General features: G+C 40.1%; 1 protein-coding gene across 2 annotated transcripts in view; it reads right to left on the reverse strand.

Annotated features, from left to right (window-relative positions):
- pfkfb2a (6-phosphofructo-2-kinase/fructose-2,6-biphosphatase 2a) overlaps positions 1–22,930 on the reverse strand; it is a 57,335-nt gene extending 34,405 nt beyond the window's left edge. The window contains exons 1-8 of one of the 2 annotated variants that reach the window (XM_084067991.1): positions 22,811–22,930; positions 18,705–18,850; positions 11,604–11,729; positions 6,942–7,038; positions 5,781–5,847; positions 5,392–5,466; positions 3,257–3,313; positions 2,460–2,584 (exon numbers count right to left, since the gene is read on the reverse strand). In XM_084067991.1, coding sequence (XP_083924117.1) covers positions 2,460–2,584; positions 3,257–3,313; positions 5,392–5,466; positions 5,781–5,847; positions 6,942–7,038; positions 11,604–11,729; positions 18,705–18,813 — 656 coding nt within the window. In that variant the 5' untranslated portion in view covers positions 18,814–18,850; positions 22,811–22,930. The remainder of the gene's footprint in view (positions 1–2,459; positions 2,585–3,256; positions 3,314–5,391; positions 5,467–5,780; positions 5,848–6,941; positions 7,039–11,603; positions 11,730–18,704; positions 18,851–22,810) is intronic. The other variant, XM_084067992.1, reaches the window with a different exon arrangement.
- Between the last annotated feature and the right edge of the window lie 2,904 nt (positions 22,931–25,834).

The following is a 25,834-nucleotide window of genomic DNA, read 5'->3' on the forward strand; positions in this document are numbered from 1 at the left end:
ACACTTTAGTTACTAGTTACTTTGCAGATATATATTATTACTAACCCTATAAAACATACATTAACCACTTTAGTTCTATTTTATACCTAGGCTATTTGAAAATAGCCGATCTACAAGCTCACAACGCGTCGCGATGCGATGCGTTGTGAGCTTGTAGATCTGCTATTTTCAAACATTTTAGTACTTTTACTTTTGGTACTTTAAGTACATTTTGATACCAATACTTTTACTCAAGTACATTTTGAATTCCGGACTTTCAGTTAACGCAGTACGGTACTTCTACATTGCAGTATTGATACTTTTACTTAAGTAAAACATTTGAGTACTTTTTCCACCAATGCTTTTTGGAGTATCCGTGCATCATTATGCGTCATTCTATAATGCTATAATTGGCTACTGTTTTTTCAAAGTAGGGTACGGGAAACCCCAGGGGTCAATGATGGTGCTTCAGAGGGTCCCCAGCTAAATGGCCCCCCCCCCCCCCAAAGAGAAAAGAGTAGTTTAATGTTTACTATAATAATTCATATCAGATACATATTGTGAAAATAGCAAATCTACAAGCTCAAAACGGGTCGGGTTGTGAGGCATTAGATAGAGGCTGGTACATCAAAATGTTTGCCTCTTTCTTTTATCATTTGACAATTTGGCCAGTGTTTGACCAGTTTTTATAGTCTAGTTTGTGGATGACTTTTGATACAGAAAAGTTCTCTTTTCTTTTCTTTCTTTCTTTCTTTTTTTTTTAAGGTATTAACTCATTGAGTGCCCAAATTATTATTATCTATTTCTGGCCATTACAATTTTTAATTTTTTATTTTTTCAAAGTAAAAAAAAAGTGCTTAGGAAGCGAGATACAGCCTTTTTAAGTTATAAGTTAAACAAGGAGTGGATGGAGCTGCAAATCTTCAGATGATGATATCTTGGGTTCAATTTTTTTTTTTTTTAAATATATATATTTATTTTATTTTTTTTCAAAAACACGTGAAACACGTTAATGGCACTCAATGAGTTAAATAGGCCTTAAAAATCCTTAAATTGTCACTTCACTATCATCTGGGGACCCCCAAAAATCATGTGGCATTCCCGCCCCCCTTGGCGGTCCCAACCCACATGTTGAGAACCACTGTTCTAGATATTGAGTTGACTACAAGTAGTTAATTATAAAAAACATTAACCCATTAAGACCGGGAACGCATCGGTGTCATTTTAAGATGTCTTTGGCTATTCAAAATTAGCAGATATACAAGCTCATAGCGCTGCACTCGATGCCGCGCTACGAGCTTGTATATCTGCAATTTTTTGTATGGAAATAAATCGTGAAAATGTGTGCAAATCTTTGAAGATATACATACATTTGTAACTCAAATCTTTGCTTCTGGGGGTCCCTGGAACAAAATATTTTGAGATGGGGGGGTCCGCGGACAAATATATATAATTTTGACATGAAAAAGTTTGAGAATCACTGATATTATAGCAACAAAGCAAAATGTTTTTTTTCACTCAAATATTTCCCCCCCAAAAATAGCAGATCTACAAGCTTGTAGCGCAGCACTCTGTGCGCTTTTGAATAGCCAAAGTATAAGATAATGGTTAAAGTGGTTCAAATCTAAAATGACCGGTCTTGACTAACTGGTCAAAAGGTTCCCAGTGATCATGACTGAGAGACTCCTTACAGGAAGTCCGCTTCATAGCGTTTTATTTCCATTTCCTCCCCAAAATGCATTTACGGTATATCAGTTATACAGATCAGATTTTAACCCATTGAATCCGGGAACGCATCAGTGTCATTTTAAGATTTCTTTGGCTGTTGAAAAATAGCAGATCTGCAAGCTCATAGCGCGGCACTCGGTGCCGCGCTATGAGCTTGTAGATCTGCTATTTTTGCCAAAGAAATCTAAAAATGACACAGATGCGTTCCCGGTCTTAAATGATTAAATAAATCATATGAGTTTAAAAGGAAACTCCAACACACAGAAACATGAAAACATTCTAGTACAAATAAACGTGTGTGTCTGCCCCTACTGGACAAAGCCTGGAAGTACATGCCAACGCTTGCCCAAATCTACAAGCTGTTTAACATCTGTCCAAGAGCAATAACCAGACTTTATTTTAGCCTTACGTAACTCTGGCTTTTAAAATGGAACCTGTGCAAGAGCCTCTTCTTATAATAGAACAACTTTTTTTTTTTTTTTAAGTTAACAAGGTATTCTTGCCCAAATATTACAATTTGTCTGTGTTTGAATGGAGGTCATTTAAATTGTTCTTATAGCTCTGCTGTCGGGCAGAAACCAACCAAATGTCCAAAATATTAACTTTTCATCAAGATATTGGCTTAGGAATGAGACAAAAAACAACAAATATCCATGAATTCACATTCATGGGGTGACTAATCCATAGGAAAAAAAGTCCTTTTGGGGGTGAACCATCCCTTTAAGTCTCTCTCTAAGTATCGAGTGTCTTACTTGTCATGTTCGTCAGGATCTAAGGGTTGATAGGTCACTTTGTAACATTCTATTCTCTTCAAGAAGTCTTCCATGACACTCTCTCTGTCTCTCTCTGGGTAGTCTGGACTGGACACCTTCACATCCTGATGGAGAAGAAAAATAAACTAAATACGTTGAGTACAACCCATTTAGATCGGGGAAAGAATCTGTGTAATTTTGGGGATTTTTTTGGGCTATTAAAAAATAGCAGATCTACAAGCTCATATAGCGCGGCACCGAGTGCCGCGCTATGAGCTTGTAGGTCTGCTATTTTTGAAAAATCGTGAAAATGTGTGCAAATCTTTGAATATATATATACGCATTTATTTCTTTTAAAGCAAACATTTGTAACTCAAATATTTGCTTCTAGGGATCCTACAAATGTCTTCTAAATCCAAACAGTTTTTGAAAAACGTATGTTTCTGTATCAGTGGTGCTCAAACCTCTTCATGTCAAGGACCCCCAAAATCATATGTATTTGGCCGCGGACCCCCCCAAAAAGATTTGAGTTACAAATGTTCCCTTTAAATATGTATATATTCAAATATTTGAACAAAATGTTCAAGATTTTTCAAAAAATAGCAGATCTACAAGCTTGTAGATCTGCTATTTTTGAATAGCCAAAGAAATCTTAAATTTTTCACAGATGCTTTCCCGGTCTTACTGGATAAAATATGATATATATACAGTACTAAGATACCGTAAAATATCTTAGTATTTTATAAAATATCTTCGTAAAAAAAAAAGATTGACCTAGATGTGATAAGATGACTTACCAATATATTTGTAGCAATGACGTCAGGGTCATCACATATTGACTCAACATGAAACACCTGCAAAAAGACAGTTTAATAAAATGACACATCATGATTTTACGCAGTTATAGGTAGTTGATGTTGTAGATGTGTAGACAGTAACTTGTCTAAGAAAAGGGTTCTCAAACTGTTCAGGCTGTGACCCCCCCAAAATAATCATATTTGAACTGGGGACCCCCCCCCCCCACCCTGACAAGCACTTGGAATTGTAGGAGTTGAGACATTACATTTAGTTTGACTCAGTTCAACGGATACATATTGTGAAAATAGCCGAACTACAAGCTCTCAACGCCTCGCACCGCGAGGCGTTGAGAGCTTGTAGATCGGCTATTTTCACAACTTTTGCCTCTTGTGACCAAATTAGTGAGTGTGTTTGCCACCAAACTCCACCCTGATCTGGACCCCTTAACGTTATCTGATTATCTTAACTCATTGAGTATTTTGACGTGTTTCACATGTTTTTTTGTTTGTTTTGTTTTTAAAACATTCAGAACCCAAGATATCATCATTTGAAGATTTGCTGCTTTTTTTTTTTTACTATGTACTTTTGGCTGGCAAAATGTTTGAAATTAGCAGATCTACAAGCTCACAACGCGTCGCATCACTTTTGGAAAAAGAACTTTCAGAACCCAAGATATCATCATTTGAAGATTTGCTGCTCCATTCACTTCTTGTTTAACTTATTACTGAAAAAGGCTGTATCTCGACTCCTGAGCACTTTTTTTTTACTACGTATTTTTGGCTGGCACAGTTCGCAATTATTTTTTTATTTCATTGGCACTGAATGAGCTAAAAGTCAACTTGGCGGTGTTGTTACTTGTCATAAGATTGAGACAAAAAAAACAGTAGATTTGGCTCATTTAAAATAACTGCCGAATGCAATGAGATCAGCGAAATGATACAGTCCCGCTCTCTGGCCAGAGGGAGCACTTGTTCGGCGCTAATATGAGCCGCGCAGGTCTGGAGTTGTCGGATCCAATGTGTGCTCTGTAGTGGGGTCAATACCTCAGAACCCTATGCCCCGATCATGAAGATTGTTTCACATAATGCCTGTGGCCTCCGTGTAGGACACAGTGCTGCTGACAAAGCAAGACGCTTGGTTGTTGACTCTCTCCTAGAAGAGTGCGACATAATGTGCCTACAGGAGACCTGGCTCTCTAAGCAAGACCTGGATAAACTGAACTCAATATATGTACATGTATACAGCTTTCTTGTGGTGCGCAGGCAAGAAAGGTAGCATGCGGAGGCTTAAGGTGGCCTACAATGATGCCCTGAGGATACTACTTAAGGTCCCTAGATGGCATAGTGCCAGTAACATGTGGTGGAATCCACACTTGTGAGGCTCTTATTAAGGCACTCTATGTATGGATTCATCTCTCGCCTGGATGAGTCCCGGAACAGTATTATTGAGGATATAGTCAATCCTGGGAAGAACTGTCTCCAGTACTCGTCCAGGCTGCGTAAACACTGGAGAGTCAGCCTCTATGTATGATTTAATGTTTTTTAATGTTTTTGTATGTATTTAATTGTTGTGTTGTATGTACTCTATGGACCCCCTGTGTGTCTGGAATCAAGTTTTAATTGAATTGAATTGTTTGGCCAATTTGGTATTAAAAAGGTCTTAAAAGTCATTCAATTGTCACTTTATAAATGTACAGATACCCTGTATACACTTATACTGTAGGCCTATGTTGGTTTGTTTACTGTTGAATGAGAAAACTATGTTGCACATTAAAGGAGGAGTTCACCCAAAAAAAATACTTATTTTCTATTAATTGCACACCCTATGAAGCCTTGAATTCATGGATTTATTATAGTTTTTGTGGCATTCCTAAGCCAATAATTTGATGACCGGGTGTATTTCCGGTAGGAAACACAAAAAATCTACTTTGTGTCTCCTACCGGATACATTAGCCTGTAGGAGACGGGAATCAAATTATTAGCTTAGGAATGCCACAAAAACAAAAATAAATCCATGTATTCAAGGCTTCATGGGGTGTGCAATTGATAGAAAATAAGTCATTTTTTGTGTGAACCGCTCCTTTAAGCTAATCATCTGGGGTAACCCCCCCCCCCCCCAAATGCTCCATTCTGACCTTGTATAAATGTTCCTGTGCAAAATGATGGATCATTTCTCTCCGTTCTCTGGTCGTGTTCGTTGCATCGAAAACCTGAGAGGAAAACATGAACGATTCACAACTAATCGAGGGGGACATTGTTTCAAAATTGTCAACCGTTTCTTTCCAAAATAGCAGATCGACAAGCTCACAACACAAAAATAGCAGATCTACAAGCTCATAGCGCGGCACCGAGTGCCGCGCTATGAGCTTAGCTTGTAGATCTGCTGTTTTTGAAAAATCTTGATTTTTTTCTTTTTTGATTTTTTAGGATTTAGAAAACATTTTTAAGAATCGCTCACAACACTACGACAAAGTATCTAGGGAATAAGGTTGTGAATAGTGCACAGTGACGATGGAGAACTCACAGCGATCTGCCCTCCCTCTTCATTCAGGTAAGATTTGACGTCCTGTAGCGCCACCAGGGCACACTGCCTGCAATTACAGCAACACTTAAATGAAATCTATGAAACACATTCATAATAATAATTAAACTGCAAGCAGCGATGACCGGGCCCTCGCACCTCTGTCCACATTAAGGGTCGAGCTAATAGCTCTAATGCAGTGGTGTAAAGTAACTAAGTACATTTACTCAAGTACTGTACTTAAGTACAATTTTGAGGTACTTTTACTTTACTGGATTATTTCCAAGTTTCAGTACTTTTACTCCAATACATCTCAGAGGCAAATATAATACTTTAACTACACTACAATTATTTGAACTACTAGTTACTACTAGTTACTTTTTAGACTTTGATTATTATCGCAAAACACACTAACCACTTACAGCTAGGGATGTGCCGATATATTGTCCTGCGATACGTTTTCGTGACGATATGTATCGTTTTGCTGTTTTTGAAAAATAAAATTGCAATAATAATAATGTAAAAACATAAGTATTTGTTTGCCTTTGCCCCCCCCCCCCCATATATTTTCATAATAAAAAAGTGCCATATATCGTATCGTATCGATATCGTGAGCCCAATATCGTGTATCGCATCGTGAAATTAGTGTACCGGCACACCCCTACTTACAGCCCTAAATATATTTTGCCCATTTGAAAATAGCAGATCTACAAGCTGGCGACGTACTGTGAGCTTGTAGATCTGCTATTTTCAAAAGATCTTTAATACATTTTGAACCTGTGAAAAGGGACATTCTGCACAATGAGTACTTTTACTTTTGGTACTTTAGGTATATGTTGATGCCAATACTTTTGTACTTTTACTCAAGTACATTTAGAATTCCGGACTTTCACTTGTAACATTTCTTACTAAGAAGTAAGTAAGAAATGTGAGTACTTCCACCACTGCTTATGAGTGCATATACACTAGTTAGTTGAATTTCAGACATAGTAATGACACCACATGGAATGTTAGGAAAATGCCCCATCTTGTGACAAAGCAGAGGTACTGCACATCATACGTGTCATCGGTTTCAACCAATAGCTCTTGTTATGCTTGCAGGCAACGGTCTGGCTCCAGAGACACTGCTTGGCCTGCTTGACCCAGACACAACAGAGGACTCACTTTCTGATCTGCATGGCCTCCTGGTTGTCGTGTCTGAAGAAGTCGTAGGACTTGTAGCTCTGCACCATCTCTCTCCTGTACACGCCCAGGTTAAACACTGCAAGGGAACAGAGGGCCCACCGAGTCAGTGAAAAAGACCTACAAACTCTACTGTAGTGGTTCTCAACACCCCCCCCCCCCCCCAAATCATCATATCGTCACCTTGCTAAACTAATGGCCTATGTCATTTTTTAAAACGTTTTTCAGGAAGAAAAAAAATACGGATCCAAAACAAAACTATATGATATTTCTTAATCATTTCACCCAAAATGTTTATAACAAATTATGACTATTAAAATAAAAATAACACTGTCTGTCAGTTATGTAACATAAGAGATTTAAATAGGTTTAAATAGGATTAAATCTGACTTAAGCCAAAACAAATGTTTTAAAAAATGGCCTAAATCAGTAAATAATTTGGCCTAAGTCACAAAACCATGTGACTTAGGGCAAAAAAATGGCCTATTTTGGCCTAAGTCACACTAGGGAGTCAGGCCATTATACTAAAAAGGGGAGGGAACAGCATGATCCTTTTCAGTTAGGAGATGGGCGATTTTATGACATGAGGAGCTGATTTAGGCAAAAATATAATTTACCTCAAAAAATGACTTAGGCCATTAGTTTAGCAAGGTGACGATATTTGAACTGGGGACCCCTGACAGTCCTTCAATTGTCACTTTAGAAATGTGCAGATACCCTATCTAGTGGTGGAAAATAACTCAGTACATTATTTTAAGTAAAAATGTTGAGGTATTTGTACTTTACTTGAGCATTTCCAATTTCCAATACTTTTACTTTTACTCCACTACAATTATTTGAAAACTCTTAAGCCCTATTTATTTGAAAATAGCCGATCTACAAGCTCACAACGTGTCGCATCGTGACACGTTGTGAGCTTGTAGATCTGCTATTTTCAAACATTTTAGCACTTTTACTTTGGTACTTTAAGTACATTTTGGATTCTGGACTTTTACTTGTAGTAGAGTATTTCTATATTGCAGTATTGATACTTTTACCTAAGTAACGTTGTACTACATTTTCCACCACTGCCTCTACGGTTACAGGCCATATTGTATGTTGGTTTTGTTTACAGTTAAGTGAGAATAAAGCAGACCAAAAAGACCTACAGTAATGCATTGACAGAGGAAGCTAAACCGGTTTCTCTGCATTACAGGTGAGGGACAACAATAGACAATGTTTAACCACATGATCCCTAGAGGCCCTCGAGGCCTCGGAGCGCAAAGGTTGTAAGTGACATTTTCAGAAAAAATACATTCCTTGCAGCCTAATCTGTATAAAAGTATAGATTGCTTAAATATATTGTTTTAATTAACCCATTAACACATTGACTGCCATCGGCTAATCTCAGAACGTCCATCGTAGTGCCAAGCAATTTCTTACCTTTTTTGTTTTTTTGATTCCGTCATAGGCCCCCTAAATCCGTTTAAAATCCGCGTTCATTTGGTTCGACACAAACACGGGACCCGACCGAACAAAACGCTGAAAACCGTGCGGCGATCCGACACTGCATTCTGGAGAACGAGAGGAAAACGCTAAAATGGTGGATGCGGTGAGAAAAACAACAAGCCAGAGATAATGGCGTCCAAAGTTGACCGCTAGACAGGAAACGGAGGCGGGAGAAAAACCGGAAACAGTATTATTTCGTTTCCGGTCCGCCCACTTCGAGACCGGAAGTGCAAAAAAAATCCGGAATCTGCACCTGCACGATTTAACATGGGAAAACTACGGGACTACGGGCTACGGGAACGGCAGTTAACGGTTGGATTTAACGGCCCGTAGGACTACGGGCCTGGCAGTGGATGTGTTAATACCTGGAACGCATCTGTGTCACTTTAGATTTAGATTTAAATAGCAGATATACAAAGCTCATAGTGCGGCACCGAGTGCCGCGCTATGAGCTCGTAGATCTGCTATTTTAGAAAAATCTTGTCAAATGTTTTTTTTTGTTTTTTTTCAAAAAACTGTTAGGATTTAGAAAACATTTTTAAGAATCGCCTCAGGTCTTAATGGGTTAAAACAATTATAATAATAATCTGAAAATGTCACTTATGCCCCTTTGCGCTCCAAGCCCCTGCCCTATATTCTGGGCATGTCATAATAGGGGAACACTGCAAAAAAAAAAAGTGAATTGGCTATTTTCGGTGACGAGATTTGGTGCAGAGGGAAAACGTTAGGGGACCAAGAATAGGCTCTATGCACAGCAGCCATATTGTAAGGCATTCACAGGTGTTACCAATGATACTAATGAAGGCTCTGTTCCATTCTGGTCAAACAGAGTCAGGGTGCTGATATTGTGCATTGTTGGCTCACTGGAAACATTCTGCTACACCAGTGAGTCTAAAAGTGGGGTCCAGGGACCCTCATGGTTCCTTGCGGGGTTTCCAAATGGCCCCTTACGGGTATGTAACTCTGAGTGTGTACAAATGGAACCAAATGGACCCGTAAGGGTCCATTTGGTTCCATTTGTACACTCTCAGAGTTATGGGGGTCATGGAAATTGAAAAATATGAGAACCACTGTGCTACACGAAATGCAACAGAGCCTTCATTAGTATCATTGGTAACACCTGTGAAGGAAGTGATAATATGGCTGCTGTGCATAGAGCCTATAGGAGAAAGTCTATATAGGGTTTATTAAATGAAAAGGTTTCCTCTGGAGTTTTGGTTAAAGTGGTTAAAATCTAAAATGCCTGACTGTTCCTGGTCTTAATGAGTTAAGGATGCTATTATACAGCTTGGTTACAAATGTAAACTGCTTTGTGTTCACATTTGGAAGCCTCGGTAAGGTCCATAAATCAGTTGTGAGAAGGCCTGCAGATTGCAGGAATGCCCAAGCCAAGAGATAACAAGGCATTGGCAAAATTCTGTTCATTGTCTGTGATAATTGGCAGTCTCCACATTATGGAGGAGACGATGCTTCCTATATCCGTGATCTGTATCCTCAAAACACTTATTGTTGAGTTTCCCCCAAGTCTGTGCATCTACTATGGTTTGTGTTCGAGAATTTCGTGTTAACTTTCTACAAATGTCTTCTGAATCCTAAAGTGTTCTGATAAACTTATGTTTCTATATCAGTGGTTTTCAAACCCCCAAAATGATATGTATTTGGCCGTGGACCCCCCCCCCCCCCCATCTCAAAATATTTTGTTCCAGAGACCCCCAGAGGCAAAGATTTGAGTTAACCCATTTAGACCTGGAACGCATCTGTGTCACTTTAGGTTTCTTTGGCTATTCAAAAATAGCAGATATACAAGCTCATAGCGCGGCACCGAGTGCCGCGCTATGAGCTTGTATATCTGCTATTTTTGAAAAAACGTGAAAATGATTTTTTAAATATTTTTTTCCGAAAAACTGTTAGGATTTAGAAGATGTTTGGGTTAAAATGTTCGCTTTGAAAATATATATATTCAAAGATTTGCTAAAAATGTTCACAACTTTTCGAAAATAGCAGACCTACAAGCTGATAGTGCGGCACGAAGTGGCGCGCTGTGAGCTTGTATGACGCTTTCCGGTCTGAACTCGTTGACTGCCAGAGTTTAACATAGTCTATACTTGCCCTTGCCAGCGATTCCGAGCGATTTCACTAACCTTTGAAAAAGACATAGAATACTTTTCCTCACAAACATCCACCCGCCGATCGCTTTAAAAGACGTAGAGGGGTCTCGTACAATCGGAGAAAAAAAAATATTGTGCCGCCGCGATAATCCATTCCATAGTTGTGAGCATGTTGAATGTGGCTTGTTTTAACCCTTTAAGGCCGGGAAGGGAACGCATGTGTGTCATTTCAAGATTTGTTTGGCTATTCAAAAATAGCAGATCTACAAGCTCATAGTGCGGCACCGAGTGCCGCACTATGAGCTTGTAGATCTGCTATTTTTAGAAAAATCCTGAAAATGTATGCAAATCTTTATACATTTTTAACTCAAATCTTTGCTTCTGGGGGTCCCTGGAACAAAATATTTGTAGATGGGAGGGGGTCCGCGGTCAAATACATATTATTTTGGGGGTCCTTGACAAGTTTGAAAACCATTGATAATATAGCAACATAAGTTTAAAATAAATCAAAAAATTCAAACTTTCGGAAAAAAGTACTTTAGGATTTAGAAGACATCTGTAAAATCCCCAGAATCAAAGATTTGAGTTAAAAAATATCGCTCTAAAACAGTATATATATATATATATTCAGCTCATAGTGTGGCACTCTGTGCCGCGCTATGAGCTTGTAGATCTGCTATTTTTGAATAGCCAAAGAAATCTTAAAATGTCTTAAAGGGTTAACCAAAAAGCAACAGAAAGCAGAGAACATTTTATTTTTATAAATCCTTTAACATTAAATCGGACGGGCTGGGTTCGTCGCGATCAGATTATTTCCGGGTCTACTGTTCTCCAGAAGTCATAGTATCACTCATAGGTTGGCAAACAGCGGCCTCTAGTGTAAACCATTGAAAACACCACACACTCGTCAATTGTGAGCCTAATGCGTTAAATGTGAACACAAATAAAGATGTTAAATGTGTGTGTGTGTGTGTGTGTGTGTGTGTGTGTGTGTGTGTGTGTGTGTGTGTGTGTGTGTGTGTGTGTGTGTGTGTGTGTGTGTGTGTACCTTTGGTAGGCACTCCTATCCAGTTGAGGTAACGGGTGAGTTTCTTGGACATGTAGGTCTTGCCTCTGGCCGGCAGGCCGATCATCACGATGACCGTAGGAGAGTTGGTCATGTAGGAGGCCCAGGCTAGAGAGAGAGAGAGAGAGACACACACACACACACACACACACACACACACACACACACACACACACACACACACACACACACACACACACACACACACACACACACACACACACACACACACACACACACACACACACACACAGAGGTTTGTGTTACTATTCTTGTTGTGAGGACATCAACATTTTAAGATAGATACACTCTAGCTAGTAGTGACTTTTGCGTGACTTTTGCCTCATTGGCTGTTTTTAGCGGTGCCAACCGCTCTACGTTTGACTCTGTCCGTATGAGCGTCCGTATGTTATGAGCACGGGATGAGCACGGCAAAGAAGCAACACATACAAACACACGCGCACACACACACACACACACACACACACACACACACACACACACACACACACACACACACACACACACACACACACACACACACACACAGACTTGGAGATTGCCTATGCCATCTCTCCTCTCATTGGCCACACGTGCGCTGTTGCTCAATGTCCTCTCAGAATATGGGATAAAAACTTTGCCATGTTTAGTGAGAGAAATAAGCAACCTGGTATAATATGACTGTGTCATATCTAGTTTTTTTTTACCGTAAGCTCAAAGACGAAAAATTGCGGATCTACAAGCTCACAACGTGTCGCATAGGCTATTTTTCGGTGCACAACACCACCAGCGACACTAAGCATGATCAAGCGGAATTCTAATTCTCTCTAAATGTTAGTTTTATCTCCCCCCCTTCTTCTTCCCTCTCTTTTTTTCTATGGAAATAACGATCCAATGGGAACTATGCACCAAAACAACTTTCCCCCACTTTTTTACTTCTGTAAACATGTGATGTGACAATAAAGCTGATTCTGATTATTCTGAGAATAGAGGGTTAGGGTTAAAGTGCACTGACAAATTCCAAATATTATCAAATTATTTTGAGGCACCCCTTGGACTTGTGTAATGGCACTTAGGCCTGTCACAATTATTACATCATTGTCTAATCGTAATTATTTGAGATAATCACAAAACCTTTTGCATGTTCCATGTGTTCAATGGCCAAAAGCACAATCGCAATTATGTGTGTGACAATTAATCGTCAATTTAAATTTGTAATCGTGACAGCCCTACACGGCACTCTAGGGTGCCACGGCGCCCACTTTGAGAAACCCTGCAGTACACTAAGGTACAGTAGTAAAACATGTGTCCTCACATGTGCAAAGAGGACATTCCGTTCCATGCATGATGTGAACACCGACACACAAGAACTTCAAAGGAATGCCAGCACTCGTCTCAACAAAATAAGTCTCAGTTCAGAATGAGTTCACATGAAAACAGTGGTGTGAAAAAGTACTCGCATCTTTTACTTAAAGGGGAAATCCACCTATTTTCAATATTTAACTATGTCATTAATATAGCATAAAGGAGTTGTGTGGAAATAAGAAAAAAGTTCCCCCCTTTTCTTTTTGCCTTGAACTGGAGGATTGATTGTGAGTTTAACATTGCAAATTACAACGTGATGACTCATCATGTTGTAATTTGCAATGTTAAACCCACAATCAATCCTCCAGTTCAAGGCAACACAGAAAGGGGGGAACTTTTTTCTTATTTCCACACAACTCCTTTATGCTATATTAATGACATAGTTAAATATTGAAAATGGGTGGATTTCCCCTTTAAGTAAAAGTATCATTATTGCAGAGTAGAGATACTTACAAGTAAAAGTCTGGTAATCAACATTAGTACTCATTGTGCAGAATGTCCCATTTCACAAGTTCAACATGTATATCATATTTATAGATCGGCTATTTTGAATAGCCGATCTAAAAGCTCACAATGCGTCGCATCGCGCCGCATTGTGAGCTTTTAGAACGGCTATTTTCAAATGGACGAAATATATATAGGGCTGAAGTGGTTAATGTATGTTTTGTAATAATAATCTAAATCTGCAACTAAAGTAACTAAAACTGTCAAATAATTGTAGTGGAGAAAAAGTACAATATTTGCCTCTGAGATGTAGTGGAGTAGAAGTAAAAGTATTTAAAATGGGAAATATTCCAGTAAAGTAAAAATTCCTTAAAAGTGTACTTAAGTAAAGTGCTTGAGTAAATGTACTTAGAGTTACTTTACACCACTGCATAAAAAAGAAAAGATCACCAGCACACACTTTAAAGCCCTTTTTAGGTTGTTTTTATTGTGTTTGCCACAGGGCTGCCGGCAGTGCAGCATTTGGACGCATCTGGGCCGGAGCCTTCTTCTTTTGAAATGAGGAGATTATGCTGAAGAAAGGCTCCGGACAAAAACGCATCCGTATGCTGCTTCCTGGAGCAAACATGATAAAATGAACCTAAAAAAAACGTCTTTAAGTCAGTCCTTTTGTTTTACGTGAACACATGCATGCGCACGCGCGCGCGCGCACACACACACACACACACACACACACACACACACACACACACACACACACACACACACACACACACACACACGCACACACACACACACAGACACACACACACACACACACACACAGTTAGATGTTTGTCTGCAGTCATGATTTTATGTGCTACTGTCTTGTCTTGGCCAGTCCAGGACACTCTTATAACATAGCTTTTAGTCTCAGTCAGGATCTCCTGGTTAAATAAAAGTTATATAAGAAATTACAACAAAAACAAAAAGGAAGCTCAAAAAAAAAATGTGGTCAAAGTCTTGTAAACTCCAGCAAGCTGGTTAATGTTTATTTTGACATTTTCATCACATCATCCTCAACTCCCCACCAGCCTGTTAATCTTTCTCCAGGAGTTGGTGCATAGCAACCAACGTTTGGTCATCCAATGGAGCCTTCCGTTCATGACTCAATATGAAATAGAAAATAGTATGGAATAATACTGTGGTTTACAACAAGGGCACCGATACTGTGGGTGCCTCGGGGCTAAAGCACCCAGGGGAAATGAAGAGCACCCATCACAAACGAAAAAGAAAAAAACACTGACATCTTCACTTCATGGAGTACATTTTTGGTACCAAATGAACCGAATTAACCGCATTAAAGTGCGCACATTTTCGCACGCACGCGGACCGGCCGCGCATGCACGCGCGTCCATTGCGCACCCAGAAACGCGGACATAAATTGGCGCCCCTGGTTTACAGTGATTTTAGAACGGCTCTGGTCCATTGTTAAAGGAGTAGTTCACCCAAAAACTCTATAGATTGATAGAAAATAATAAATTTTTTGGGTGAACTACTCCTTTACAAAGGTGTTGTAAGTGTACACACGGTACGACTTTCAAAACGTTTAAGCTCTACAGCAGGGGTTCTCAAACTTTTTTTATACCACGACCATTTTATCACGATAAACGATAATAATTCCTTTAACAGGTCCGTTCATGAAAGTCCTTGCGGTCTTGTTCCCAATGAGGGCCTGTGAGCAATTAGGGGTTAAGAGTCTTGCTCAGGGACAAATTTCATTTCATCGACACATTTGCTGGCCTGGCCTTGAAACGTACCTGGGGCAACCAGGGCCTCTGCCTCCCTAGGCGGGCTCACTAACCACTCAGCTATGCCCCCCCCCCCCCCCCCCCCCCCCATTCCTATTCTGCAGGTCCCAGAGAAGGCGGTCCCTGAGCCAAAAGACCCATCGCATACTGCACTGAACAAGCCACGGCCTGACACACATTCCACACTACATACATTACATACCCAGAGACAAAACATGGGACTCTAGAGCAGCATCAAGGTGCAAGCTGTCTGTTTATCGTCGCCGTCGGCCAGAAACCTCCTCTCTGCAACACAATTTTATACAATATAGAGTAGGGGGTCCCTGCTTCATCTCTCACTAAGCTAGGGGGTCCTTGGCCTGAAAATGTTGAAGACCCCTGTCCTATTGCCATGTTCCAACTTTTTGTGTTTATTCATACATTAACGTCCTACTTGATCACACTACACAGTGTCACACAAAAGCATCATAAGTGGCTTGTAGATCTGCTACTTTTGATGCTTTTGGAATTTTAATCCTGAGAAGTTACAGTTTTGGACAGCTCTGTCGGTTTCCACCCGACAGAGACGATATAACACTGGTTCTCAAAGTAGTTTGAGGGGGTTCCATCCCCCCAGCAAAAGTCCCCCATTTCATTTGACAGCAATAGGCTCTATGCACAGCAGCCATATTATGAAGACATTCACAGGTGTTACCAATGATACTAATGAAGGCTCTGTTCCATTCTGGTCAAACAGAGTCAGGGTGCTGATATTGTGCATGTTGCCTCACTGGAAACACTCTGCTACACCAGTGGGTCTAAAGTTGGGGTCCAGGGACCCTCATGGGCTTCCAAATGGCCCCTTACGGGTGTGTAACTCTGAGAGTGTACAATGAGGGTCCATTTTGTTCCATTTGTACACTCTCAGAGTTATGGGGGTCGTGGAAACCACTGCGCTAGACTAAATGGAACAGAGCCTTCATTAGTATCATTGGTAACACCTGTGAAGGAAGTGATAATATGGCTGCTGTGCATAGAGCCTATTAAAAAAATAGCAGACCTGCGTCGTGATACGTTGTGAGCTTGTAGGTCTGCTATATTTAGTTTTTTTTGTTTTTACACATGCATGACAACATCTTCTCTTTTGGTCCACGGCAAAATGTGGGGGTCTTTGACATGACAAGAACCACTGGTGCAGTATAGGACAATAACTAAGTAACTAATCCAATTCACATAGATTAAAGATTATTTCAGAGTGGAACTGGTGAGTTAATGTTAAACCTAGATTACATTATAAGAGATTAGCCTTTAAAAGACACCCACAATGTCTGCTATGGGGACATACCACAGAAGACATGCCTGTTTGGTGTCATGTGGCATCATAAGGTGACATGCTGATGGATGATCACTATCTTTTTTGCAACCTTCAAAACCAACAGGAGGGTACAGAATACTTGCAATTAACCCATTCTATCCAGGGACGCATCTCTGTCATTTTAAGATTTCTTTGGCTATTGAAAAATAGCAGATCTACAAGCTCATAGTGCAGCACTCTGTGTTTTTTTTTTGCAAATCTTTTAATATATATATTTTTTAAAGACAACATTTGTAACTCAAATCTTTGCTTCTGGGGGTCCCTGGAACAACATATTTTACAAATGTTCGCTTTAAAGAGCTTTCAAAGTAGCTTTTCAATGAAAACTGCTGCAGACAAGAAAGCGCTCCAGAGAGTCTCAGCAGCAGGGCCACACTAATATAATCAAAGACCCCGCACACCCCGCCTGGCCACCCACAACCTCTTTGAGCCGCTGGCCTCTGTCCAGCCGCTGTAGCTCAGTCAGAACACACACACACACACACACACACACACACACACACACACACACACACACACACACACACACACACACACACACACACACACACACACACACACACACACACACACACACACACACACACACACACACACACACACACACACACACACACACACACACCACTAGATTCAGCGAATAGCTTCTTTCCCAAATCCATGCACAGGTCAACAAAAACAGAAAACAAACACAAAACCACAAACTGACGGACTAGTTTATGCCGCCTGCACCTTGCACTTTAACATCATGTGCAATTGACTCCACCTTGATGAATTACATACAGTATATGGACATGACACTTCTTTTATGGACTTTAAAGTGATATGATAGCTGTATAATGGACATCACTTTTTATATTATTTTATTGTTTTAACTGTGTGTTGCGTTTCTATGCAATGAAATTACACCGACAGAGTGGCAGTGGTGGAAAAAGTACTCAAACGTTTTACTTATGTAAAAGTATCAATACTGCAATGTAGAAGTACTCTGTTACAGGTAAAAGTCTGGAATTAAAAATCCAGGGGGTCCCCAGCAAAATGTGTTAATATCACAATCATCACAATCATTTTAACCTTTTATACTTTGGCTATGCAAAAATAGCCGATATACAAGCTCATAGTGCGGCACCGAGTGGCGCGCTATGAGCTTGTAGATCTGCTATTTTTGAAAAATCGTGAAAATGTGTGCAAACCTTTGAATATATATATATAATTTTTTTAAGCGAACATTTGTAACTCAAATCTTTGGTTCTGGGGGTCCCTGGAACAACTTATTTGAGATGGGGGTCAAATACATATCATTTTCGGGGGCCTTGACATGACATTTTTTTGAGAACCAGTGACTTAAGAGCACTGGTTCTCAAAGTTGGGTCTGGGGGCTCCCAATGGGTCCTTAAGGGGGTTCCAGGTGGTCCCTCAGCTAAACGAGGAATTAATTGCTTTGGCTGTTCGAAAAATAGCCGACCTGCAAACTCACAACACGTCTCAAATAGACTCTATGCACAGCAGCCATATTATCACTTCTTTCACAGGTGTTACCAATGATACTAATGAAGGCTCTGTTCCATTTAGTGTAGCACAGTGGTTTCCACGACCCCCATAACTCTGAGAGTGTACAAATGGAACCAAATGGACCCGTAAGGTCCATTTGGTTCCATTTGTACACTCTCAGAGTTACACACCTGTAAGGGGCCATTTGGAAGCCCATGAGGGTCCCTGGACCCCAACTGTAGACCCACTGGTGTAGCAGAGTGTTTCCAATGGGCCAACATGCACAACATCAGCACCCTGACTCTGTTTGACCAGAATGGAACAGAGCAGTGGTGTGTTCTACCGTTATACGCTGTATACGGCATACACAGTCCAGATTATTTTGGGAAGAAGCGTATACAGTCTAATAACCATTTCATCCATTGAAAACGCAAGAGCGCATACCCACGACCACGCGCACCGTATCGTATCGTATACCCTCCGGAAAAACCTAGAACATGCCAGTGGAACAGAGCCTTCATTAGTATCATTGGTAACACCTGTGAATGTCTTCATAATATGGCTGCTGTGTATAGAGCCTATTTGGGGTCTGCGGCCTAATACAAATGACGAGAATTTTGGGAGCAACAACAGACTTACAGCATTTCTTCTCGTTGGTCCTGGGTTCGGTTCTCTTGCCTTCGGAGCCGTTCTCCAGGCCGGCGGCGGTGCCTCTGGGGGGCTGCTGCTGCTGCTGGCTGGCAGCCATGATGGAACCTCCTGCCGTCACCTCCTTCTGTCACACACTGCAGAGCAACCAGGAGAGAGTCAGTTACTTAGGTCAGAAACATGGTGACGTCAGCATGTCTCCCTCTCTCTCTCTGCACCTTAATCTCATGTACAGAGTGCTGAGATTCTTCTTGCACCTTAATGTTGTATATCATCTACAGCAGTGTTTCCCAACCGTCGTTCCGCAGCCCTTTACTGCGCCGCCTGAGAGGGCTGGGTGTAAAATTGTTACACCCAACCCTCTTGGTGGGGGGGGGGGGGGGTACGAGAAAGCTTCCATTTTGGTCAGAACCGGGCCTGCTGTATAAAAAGGGCACAGGAGCAGTTTTTTCAAATGTATTTGAAGTAGCACACCAAAACAAATGGGTTTTTGTAGTTGCTTCTAAATCCTAACAATGTTTTTTAGAAAAAAAAACATGTTGCTATATCAGTGGTTCTCAAACTTTTTCATGTCAAGGACCCCCAAAAAATCTATTTGGCCGCGGACCCCATCTCAAAATGTGTTGTTCCAGGAACCCCCAGAAGAAAAGATATGAGTTGCAAATGTTCGCTGTAAAATTATATATATTCAAAGATTTGCACAAATTTTCAAGATTTTTCAAAAATAGCAGATCTACAAGCTCACAGCGCGGCACCGAGTGCCACGCTGGGAGCTTGTAGATCTGCTTGTAGATCTGCCAAAGAAGACACAGATGCGTTCCGGGTCTTAAAGGGTTAATGATTACCGTGATTATGGTAAGGTCACATTTCATATCACACACACACACACACCATACAGTACCTGTAACTTTCACTTGCTAGCCCAAGAAAAGAAAACATTTGATCAGAAGAAAACGTTTTTCAATTCTTTTTTTCAATAATTGAAAATCGATTAATTTCATCAGGTAAATTCTTAACGGCAATTAATCGATTATAGATGAATTGTTAACATCCCTAATATGAACTATGACCTGGTACGGTACAGTGATCTCACTGTGCAGTTACAATCTAAGCCTGTTCATCTGGATTAACCACTTAAGCCTGTGTTATACTTTTGGTGGTGTAGAAAAAATAGAGAAAACAGCACAACTACAAACAAGCTCCCATACGAAAGCAACGTAATGTTGCTTGAGGGCCGCGGGACATTGTGTGATAGCTTCCTGGTGTTATCTCCATCAGCGGTTGAGTAAAAAGTGATTTGTAATGTCTAACATCATATTACATAATATGTGTAATGCAATGACATAACGTGTGTTATGGAGACTTGAATTCATGGATATTTTTTTTGTTTTTGTCGCATTCCTAAGCCAATAATTTGATGACCGGCAGCGGTTACGGTGGGAGACACCGAGAGTCTCCTTTGTGTCTCCTACCGGAACCGCTGCCTACCGGTCCGCTGGTCATCAAATTATTGGCTTAGGAAAACTAAACAATATCCATGAATTGAAGTCTCCATGAGGTGACTAATCAATAGAAAATATTTTGGCTGAACTATCCCTTTAACCCATTTAGCCCTGAGGCCCATTTTAAAAACAGTTTTCTGAAAAACTTGACATTTTCATTAAATATTTGTTGGCTATTCAAAAATAGCAGATATACAAGCTCACAGCGCGTCTCTATTTTTGAACAAATTTGGAGAAATCTCAACAATGCTTGGACATTTGATAATTTATGCTTTTTTGTACGTAAATCTTCTCTCCTGGGGGTCCCTGGAACAAAACATTTTCAGATGGAGGTCAACGGCCTCCCCCCCCCCCCCCCCCCCCAGGACCACTGGTTGAGAACCACTGCTATAGAGTTTTTATTCAGAAGGGTCTCTCCATCCCTTCAACTCATTAGTAAACGGAATATACATTTTCAGGTCGGGATACCAATGTCATCCAATTTATCAGCTTCATTTTTATAGTGTTCCAGTTCTCAATTGTGTCTGCTCATTTCTTTATGCGATCACTTCCAATTTCACTCATTTATCCTGTATCCTGTGAGAGTTCCTCCTGATTTGGATCAAACTGGTATCCTGTTTACCAAAGAGCTTGGAGAGACAGCCAGGGAGACCCTTGTTACTGAACAAACATCCTGTAGAACCATTACTACTGTATGGGGGATATAGAGCTATCTAACACTTTGTTTTAACACAACATCTCACATAATCTACACCATCGTTCTCAAAGTGGGGTACATATATTAACCACTTCAGCCCCATTTAAACCCATTGAGACCTGAAGCCGATTCTACATGTCTCCTAAATCTCAACAGTATTCTGAAAAACGTATGTTTCTATATCAGTGGTGCTCAATCTTTTTCATGTCAAGGACCCCCAAAATTAAGTATTTGGCCGCGGACCCCCATCAAAATATTTTGTTCCAGGGACCCCCTAGAAGCAAAGATTTGAGTTAAAAATGTTCGCTTTAAAAATTTTGCAGATAAAGATTTGCACACATTTTCACGATTTTTCAAAAATAGCCAAAGTGTAAAATAATGCTTTTTAGCTCAAATCTAAAAATGACACAGTTCCAGGTCTTAATGGGTTAAACTTTGGCTATTTGAAAATAGTAGGTCTACAAGCTCACAACTCTGCGATGCCTTGCAAGCTTGTAGATCTGCTATTTTCAAATTAGTTTTTAATAAAATTGTATACATGATAACTTGTGAAACATTCTACACAATGAGTACTTTCTACTTTCGGTACTTTAAGTATATTGTGATGCCAAAACTTGTGTACTTTTACTCAAGTAAATGTTGAATTCCAGCCTTTACTTGTAACAGAGTATTTCTACATTGCAATATTGATACTTATACTTAAAAAGTAAAAAGAAGTGAGTAGGCTGCTGTTTCCATCACTGAAGACAAGTCAAGTGTCCCTCCACCCCACAGGGACAATAAAGTAACAGTATCATATGACATTATGAGGACAAAACAGGGCTATACAGTGACCTCTATTCACATTCAATGCAGTAAAAAAAACACCCACAAAATAGCAGATCTACAAGCAGATCCATCCAAATGCATCACTCACAAGAAGCCAGATATTGAGCTATATATACCTGCTATTTCATGCGAGCGACATGAATGAAGCATACAAATAAACCATCTAGACTAAATCTACAGTATATGTGCATATTTTACATGAATTAAAACAGCAATGTAAATTAGCATAGAATCCAGGGTTAATCCCTAGTTACCTCATTTTAAACTAGACCACGTTATGGTATAGCCTATTTAGGATGATTTATAGTCATAACAAACTATCGATTTTAACAGTTTTATCTCTACGAGAGTCTTAGCGACCACCCCCTCAGTTTGCCCTGGAATGTCACCTGTAAAGCCCGTATTTCTCCAAACATGTATAAATGCAAAATATAAGGTGATACCCGCTTTTACCAAATGTTAACTCGGTGTTCGGAGTGTTTGTGTAATGTATTAGTCAATTTTTTGGGATTAAAGTGTTTTAATTCCGTCTGTGGCCGATTCTGTTGGAAAGTTCCCAATGGGCGGTAGTGACGGGGCGCATCCGGTGAAAGCCGGAATTACACTCACTATAAACGGAATTTAACGAGAGGGGGAAACTAACGTTCGGCCACAGACGGGATTAAAACAATTCTTTATTGATAAATATGGACTAATACATTGCACAAACACACCGGACGCCGAGTTAACATTTGGGCCAAGTGGGCAAGCACCTTATATTTTGTATTTGTACGTGTTTCTGAGAAATACGGGCTTTGGAGCTGACATTCCAGGGGAAACTGGGTGGGTGGTAGCTAAGACTCTCGTAGAAAATGTCAGAATCGATCAAATACATCTACGAGAGTCTTGATCTAAAGGCTAGTATGTTATGATGATTTATAGTCATAACACACATACTAGTGTACAGGGGCATGCAAAAGCATTCATCAACTTATCATGGGTTTGAATGTCAGGAAATGTTTGACAGATCAAGGTTAATGCGACCCACAAAACGACACAAATATCATCTTAAATAAAATATTTTCACTCACCAATATGTGTTGAAGGTGGAGGTACAATGAAAGAGTTCTCTATAAATGTACATAGACAATTAGAATATAAATGAGCACAGAGGAAAATAGTCTCCCTCACTGCTGGAGTTCCTATTGACAAAAAAAAAAAACATCACCATCTATCGTCATCGCCACGATCTACAAGCTTGCCAGATCTACAAGCTCACAACGCGTCTCGGCGCGACCCGTTGTGAGCTTGTAGATCTGCTGTTTCACGTCCTTCCTTAAACAACCTCCTCGCGTCGTCCCCAAACCACAAACCAAGCCGAGGTTACTATTCACCCGTCAATACTCACATCCGGTTTAAAGCCCGTCCTACTGTATCCGGTATATTTTTAAGTACTTATACATAGGTTTGCTGATTCCGTTTCCGCTTTAGAGCCAGGCCGGATGTAGCGACCTTGCAGAGTGAATTGGTGAATTCATCCTGGGTTTTCTTTAAGCTCCTCCTCCCGGCGTCTTGTCTGCTGCTGATCTACGATCCCATAGCCTGGGAGGTTCTGTTCGCGCTGTGATTGGCCAGTGAGTGGGTTGTCATGTAAACGCTGACAGTGACAGGAGGAGGTTTATGGAAGTTTGTTTTGGTTACAAAAAAATGTAATCATAAATACCACAATGAAAGAAATAAAATCTATTATGAAATTGATTAAAACACAACACAATTATATAAATGTATTTATTTCATTGTGTTTTTATTTATTTTATAACATTGTGGGTTTTATTTATGTATTTAATTGTAGATGTTATTTATTTAATTGTGGTATTTATTATAACATTTCTGGACAAAAAAAAAACGTCTCTTAATTGTCTATGGTTGTGTGTTTGTTCAACATCAGGGGTCAAAATATAGAGCTATTTACGGCCACTTATAATTTATAAATAGAGTTTAATTCATATCTTTCAGTCACATGGTCATGTTATGTGTAGGTCAGTGGTTCTCAAACTTTTTCATGTCAAGGACCCCCAAAATGATATGTATTTGGCTGCGGACCCCCAACTAAAAAATATGTTGTGCCCTAGGGATTAAAATAAATGAATAGCAGATCTACAAGCTCGCAGCGTGGCACAAAGTGACGGGCTTTGAGCTTGTAGATCTGCTATTTTTGAATAGCCAACGTATGATATGGATAAAGTAGTTGAAATGACTATGATGCTGTATTAACACATTTTGCACCTCTGGGGTCTGGGGACCCCACTTAGAGAACCACTGCTGTAGGTCAATATACTAACTTGCAGTCTCTATCCCAGCTGTGGTCAGATAGCGCCATCATGTGGCAAGATAAAGGTACTTGTGGATCATGTTTACAGCCTACATACTGTACATCAGAACACATTAATTATCACATTAAGAAAGGTTTTAAAAATAGTGACAACACAACCATAAAAATACATGAAGAACATGTATTAGGATATAGATACTCTGTAGCTGATATGGTATTCATTGACAATAGGGTGTTATGTTATGTTGGGCAGCAGAGTCACTGCCCATCTTTCGCCGCAGGCCTGAAAACCCACCTCTTCAGGAAACACTACCCTTCCTCTTTGACTTGCCTACTTGTTGTTAACTAGTTGTACGAACTCGTTTTATTATTGTATTGTTTTATTGGATCTTCTTGTTTAGCTCTTGCTCATTTGATTTTCCTATTTTGTCTCACCTGTTTAAGATAGCAGGTAGCTGATGTATTGCACTTTTACCTTAACGCTAGGTATACTCTTGGTTGCCTGTTTTAGAAAATGCACTTAAGACTTCTGGTGATTAGTAGTTTCGTTCCCTACCTATGTCGAATGCACTTATTGTAAGTCGCTTTGGATAAAAGCGTCTGCTAAATGACTGTAATGTAATGTAATGTTAAAGTACTGAAAAGTTTTACTTATTGTAAGTAAAAGTATCGATACTACATTGTAGAACTACTATTTTACAAGTAAATGGTAAATGGTGCATTTATATAGCGCTTTTATCCAAAGCGCTTCACATTCACCCATTCACACACACATGCACACCGATGGCGGAGGAAACCATGCAAGCCTGCTCATCAGGAGCAATTAAGGGTTCAGCGTCTTGCTCAAGGACACTTCGACACTAACCCTGGGGGAGCGCCCCAGCCCGGGATCGAACATGGGAACCTTGCGGTTTCCAGTTCACTCTACCCGGCCACTCTACCCTTGAGCCACTGCCGCCCCGCTTAACACGGTATAGTAGTAGCACAAAGGAACACTCATCTTTAAAGGTTTTACATACAAAAAAATAATACTAAGGTTCAGTGGTGTAAAATAACTAAGTACATTTACTACTGTACTGTACTTAAGTACCATTTTGAAGTACTTTTACTTTACTGGAGTATTTGCCTATATTTTTTACTTCTACTCCACTACTCAGAGGCAAATATTATACTTTTACTCCATTACAATTATTTGAACACTTTAGTTACTAGTTACTTTGCAGATATAAATGATTACATTATAAAACATACATTAACCACTTCAGTCCTGTTAAAAAGGCCAGCACATAATGGGTATGTACCTTTAAATGCTCAGGTTGCCATAGTAACAGGTTGTGACGTAGTCACGATTGCGTGATTTAGCCCGGGATAGCTAAGCCTAACCTCGCATCACCAGTCTTTCCACCTCGGAGGAAAGCCTGGTATTCGTTACTGAAGGCCCATATGATCCGGTCTAGACCACGCCTACTGAAAAAAAAAAAAAAAAAAGCATCCTCTTTCCGGTTTTGTCGCGATCCGGGTTTGCGGTGCCGCTTTGTTTTGGTTCCCCAATCCCTATTTAAATGGAATAGAATTTCCCCGTGGGATAATATGGATAATACAGACGCTAAATAGTCTCTGGAAAGTACACTCACATTTATATTTAAAAAATAAGCTAAACTACGCCGTATCAAGGATTTTGGGGACGGACCTATTTTGAGGTGAGACGTCTTTCCGGTTTGTCGCGATCCGGTCGCTTTTCTTTTTTTTTCCGACCGGATCATATACCCGAAAAGGAATGCTG

The sequence above is a fragment of the Gymnoscopelus microlampas genome, assembly GCF_963454915.1.
Source record: "Gymnoscopelus microlampas genome assembly, chromosome: 10".
Lineage (NCBI taxonomy): Eukaryota > Metazoa > Chordata > Actinopteri > Myctophiformes > Myctophidae > Gymnoscopelus > Gymnoscopelus microlampas.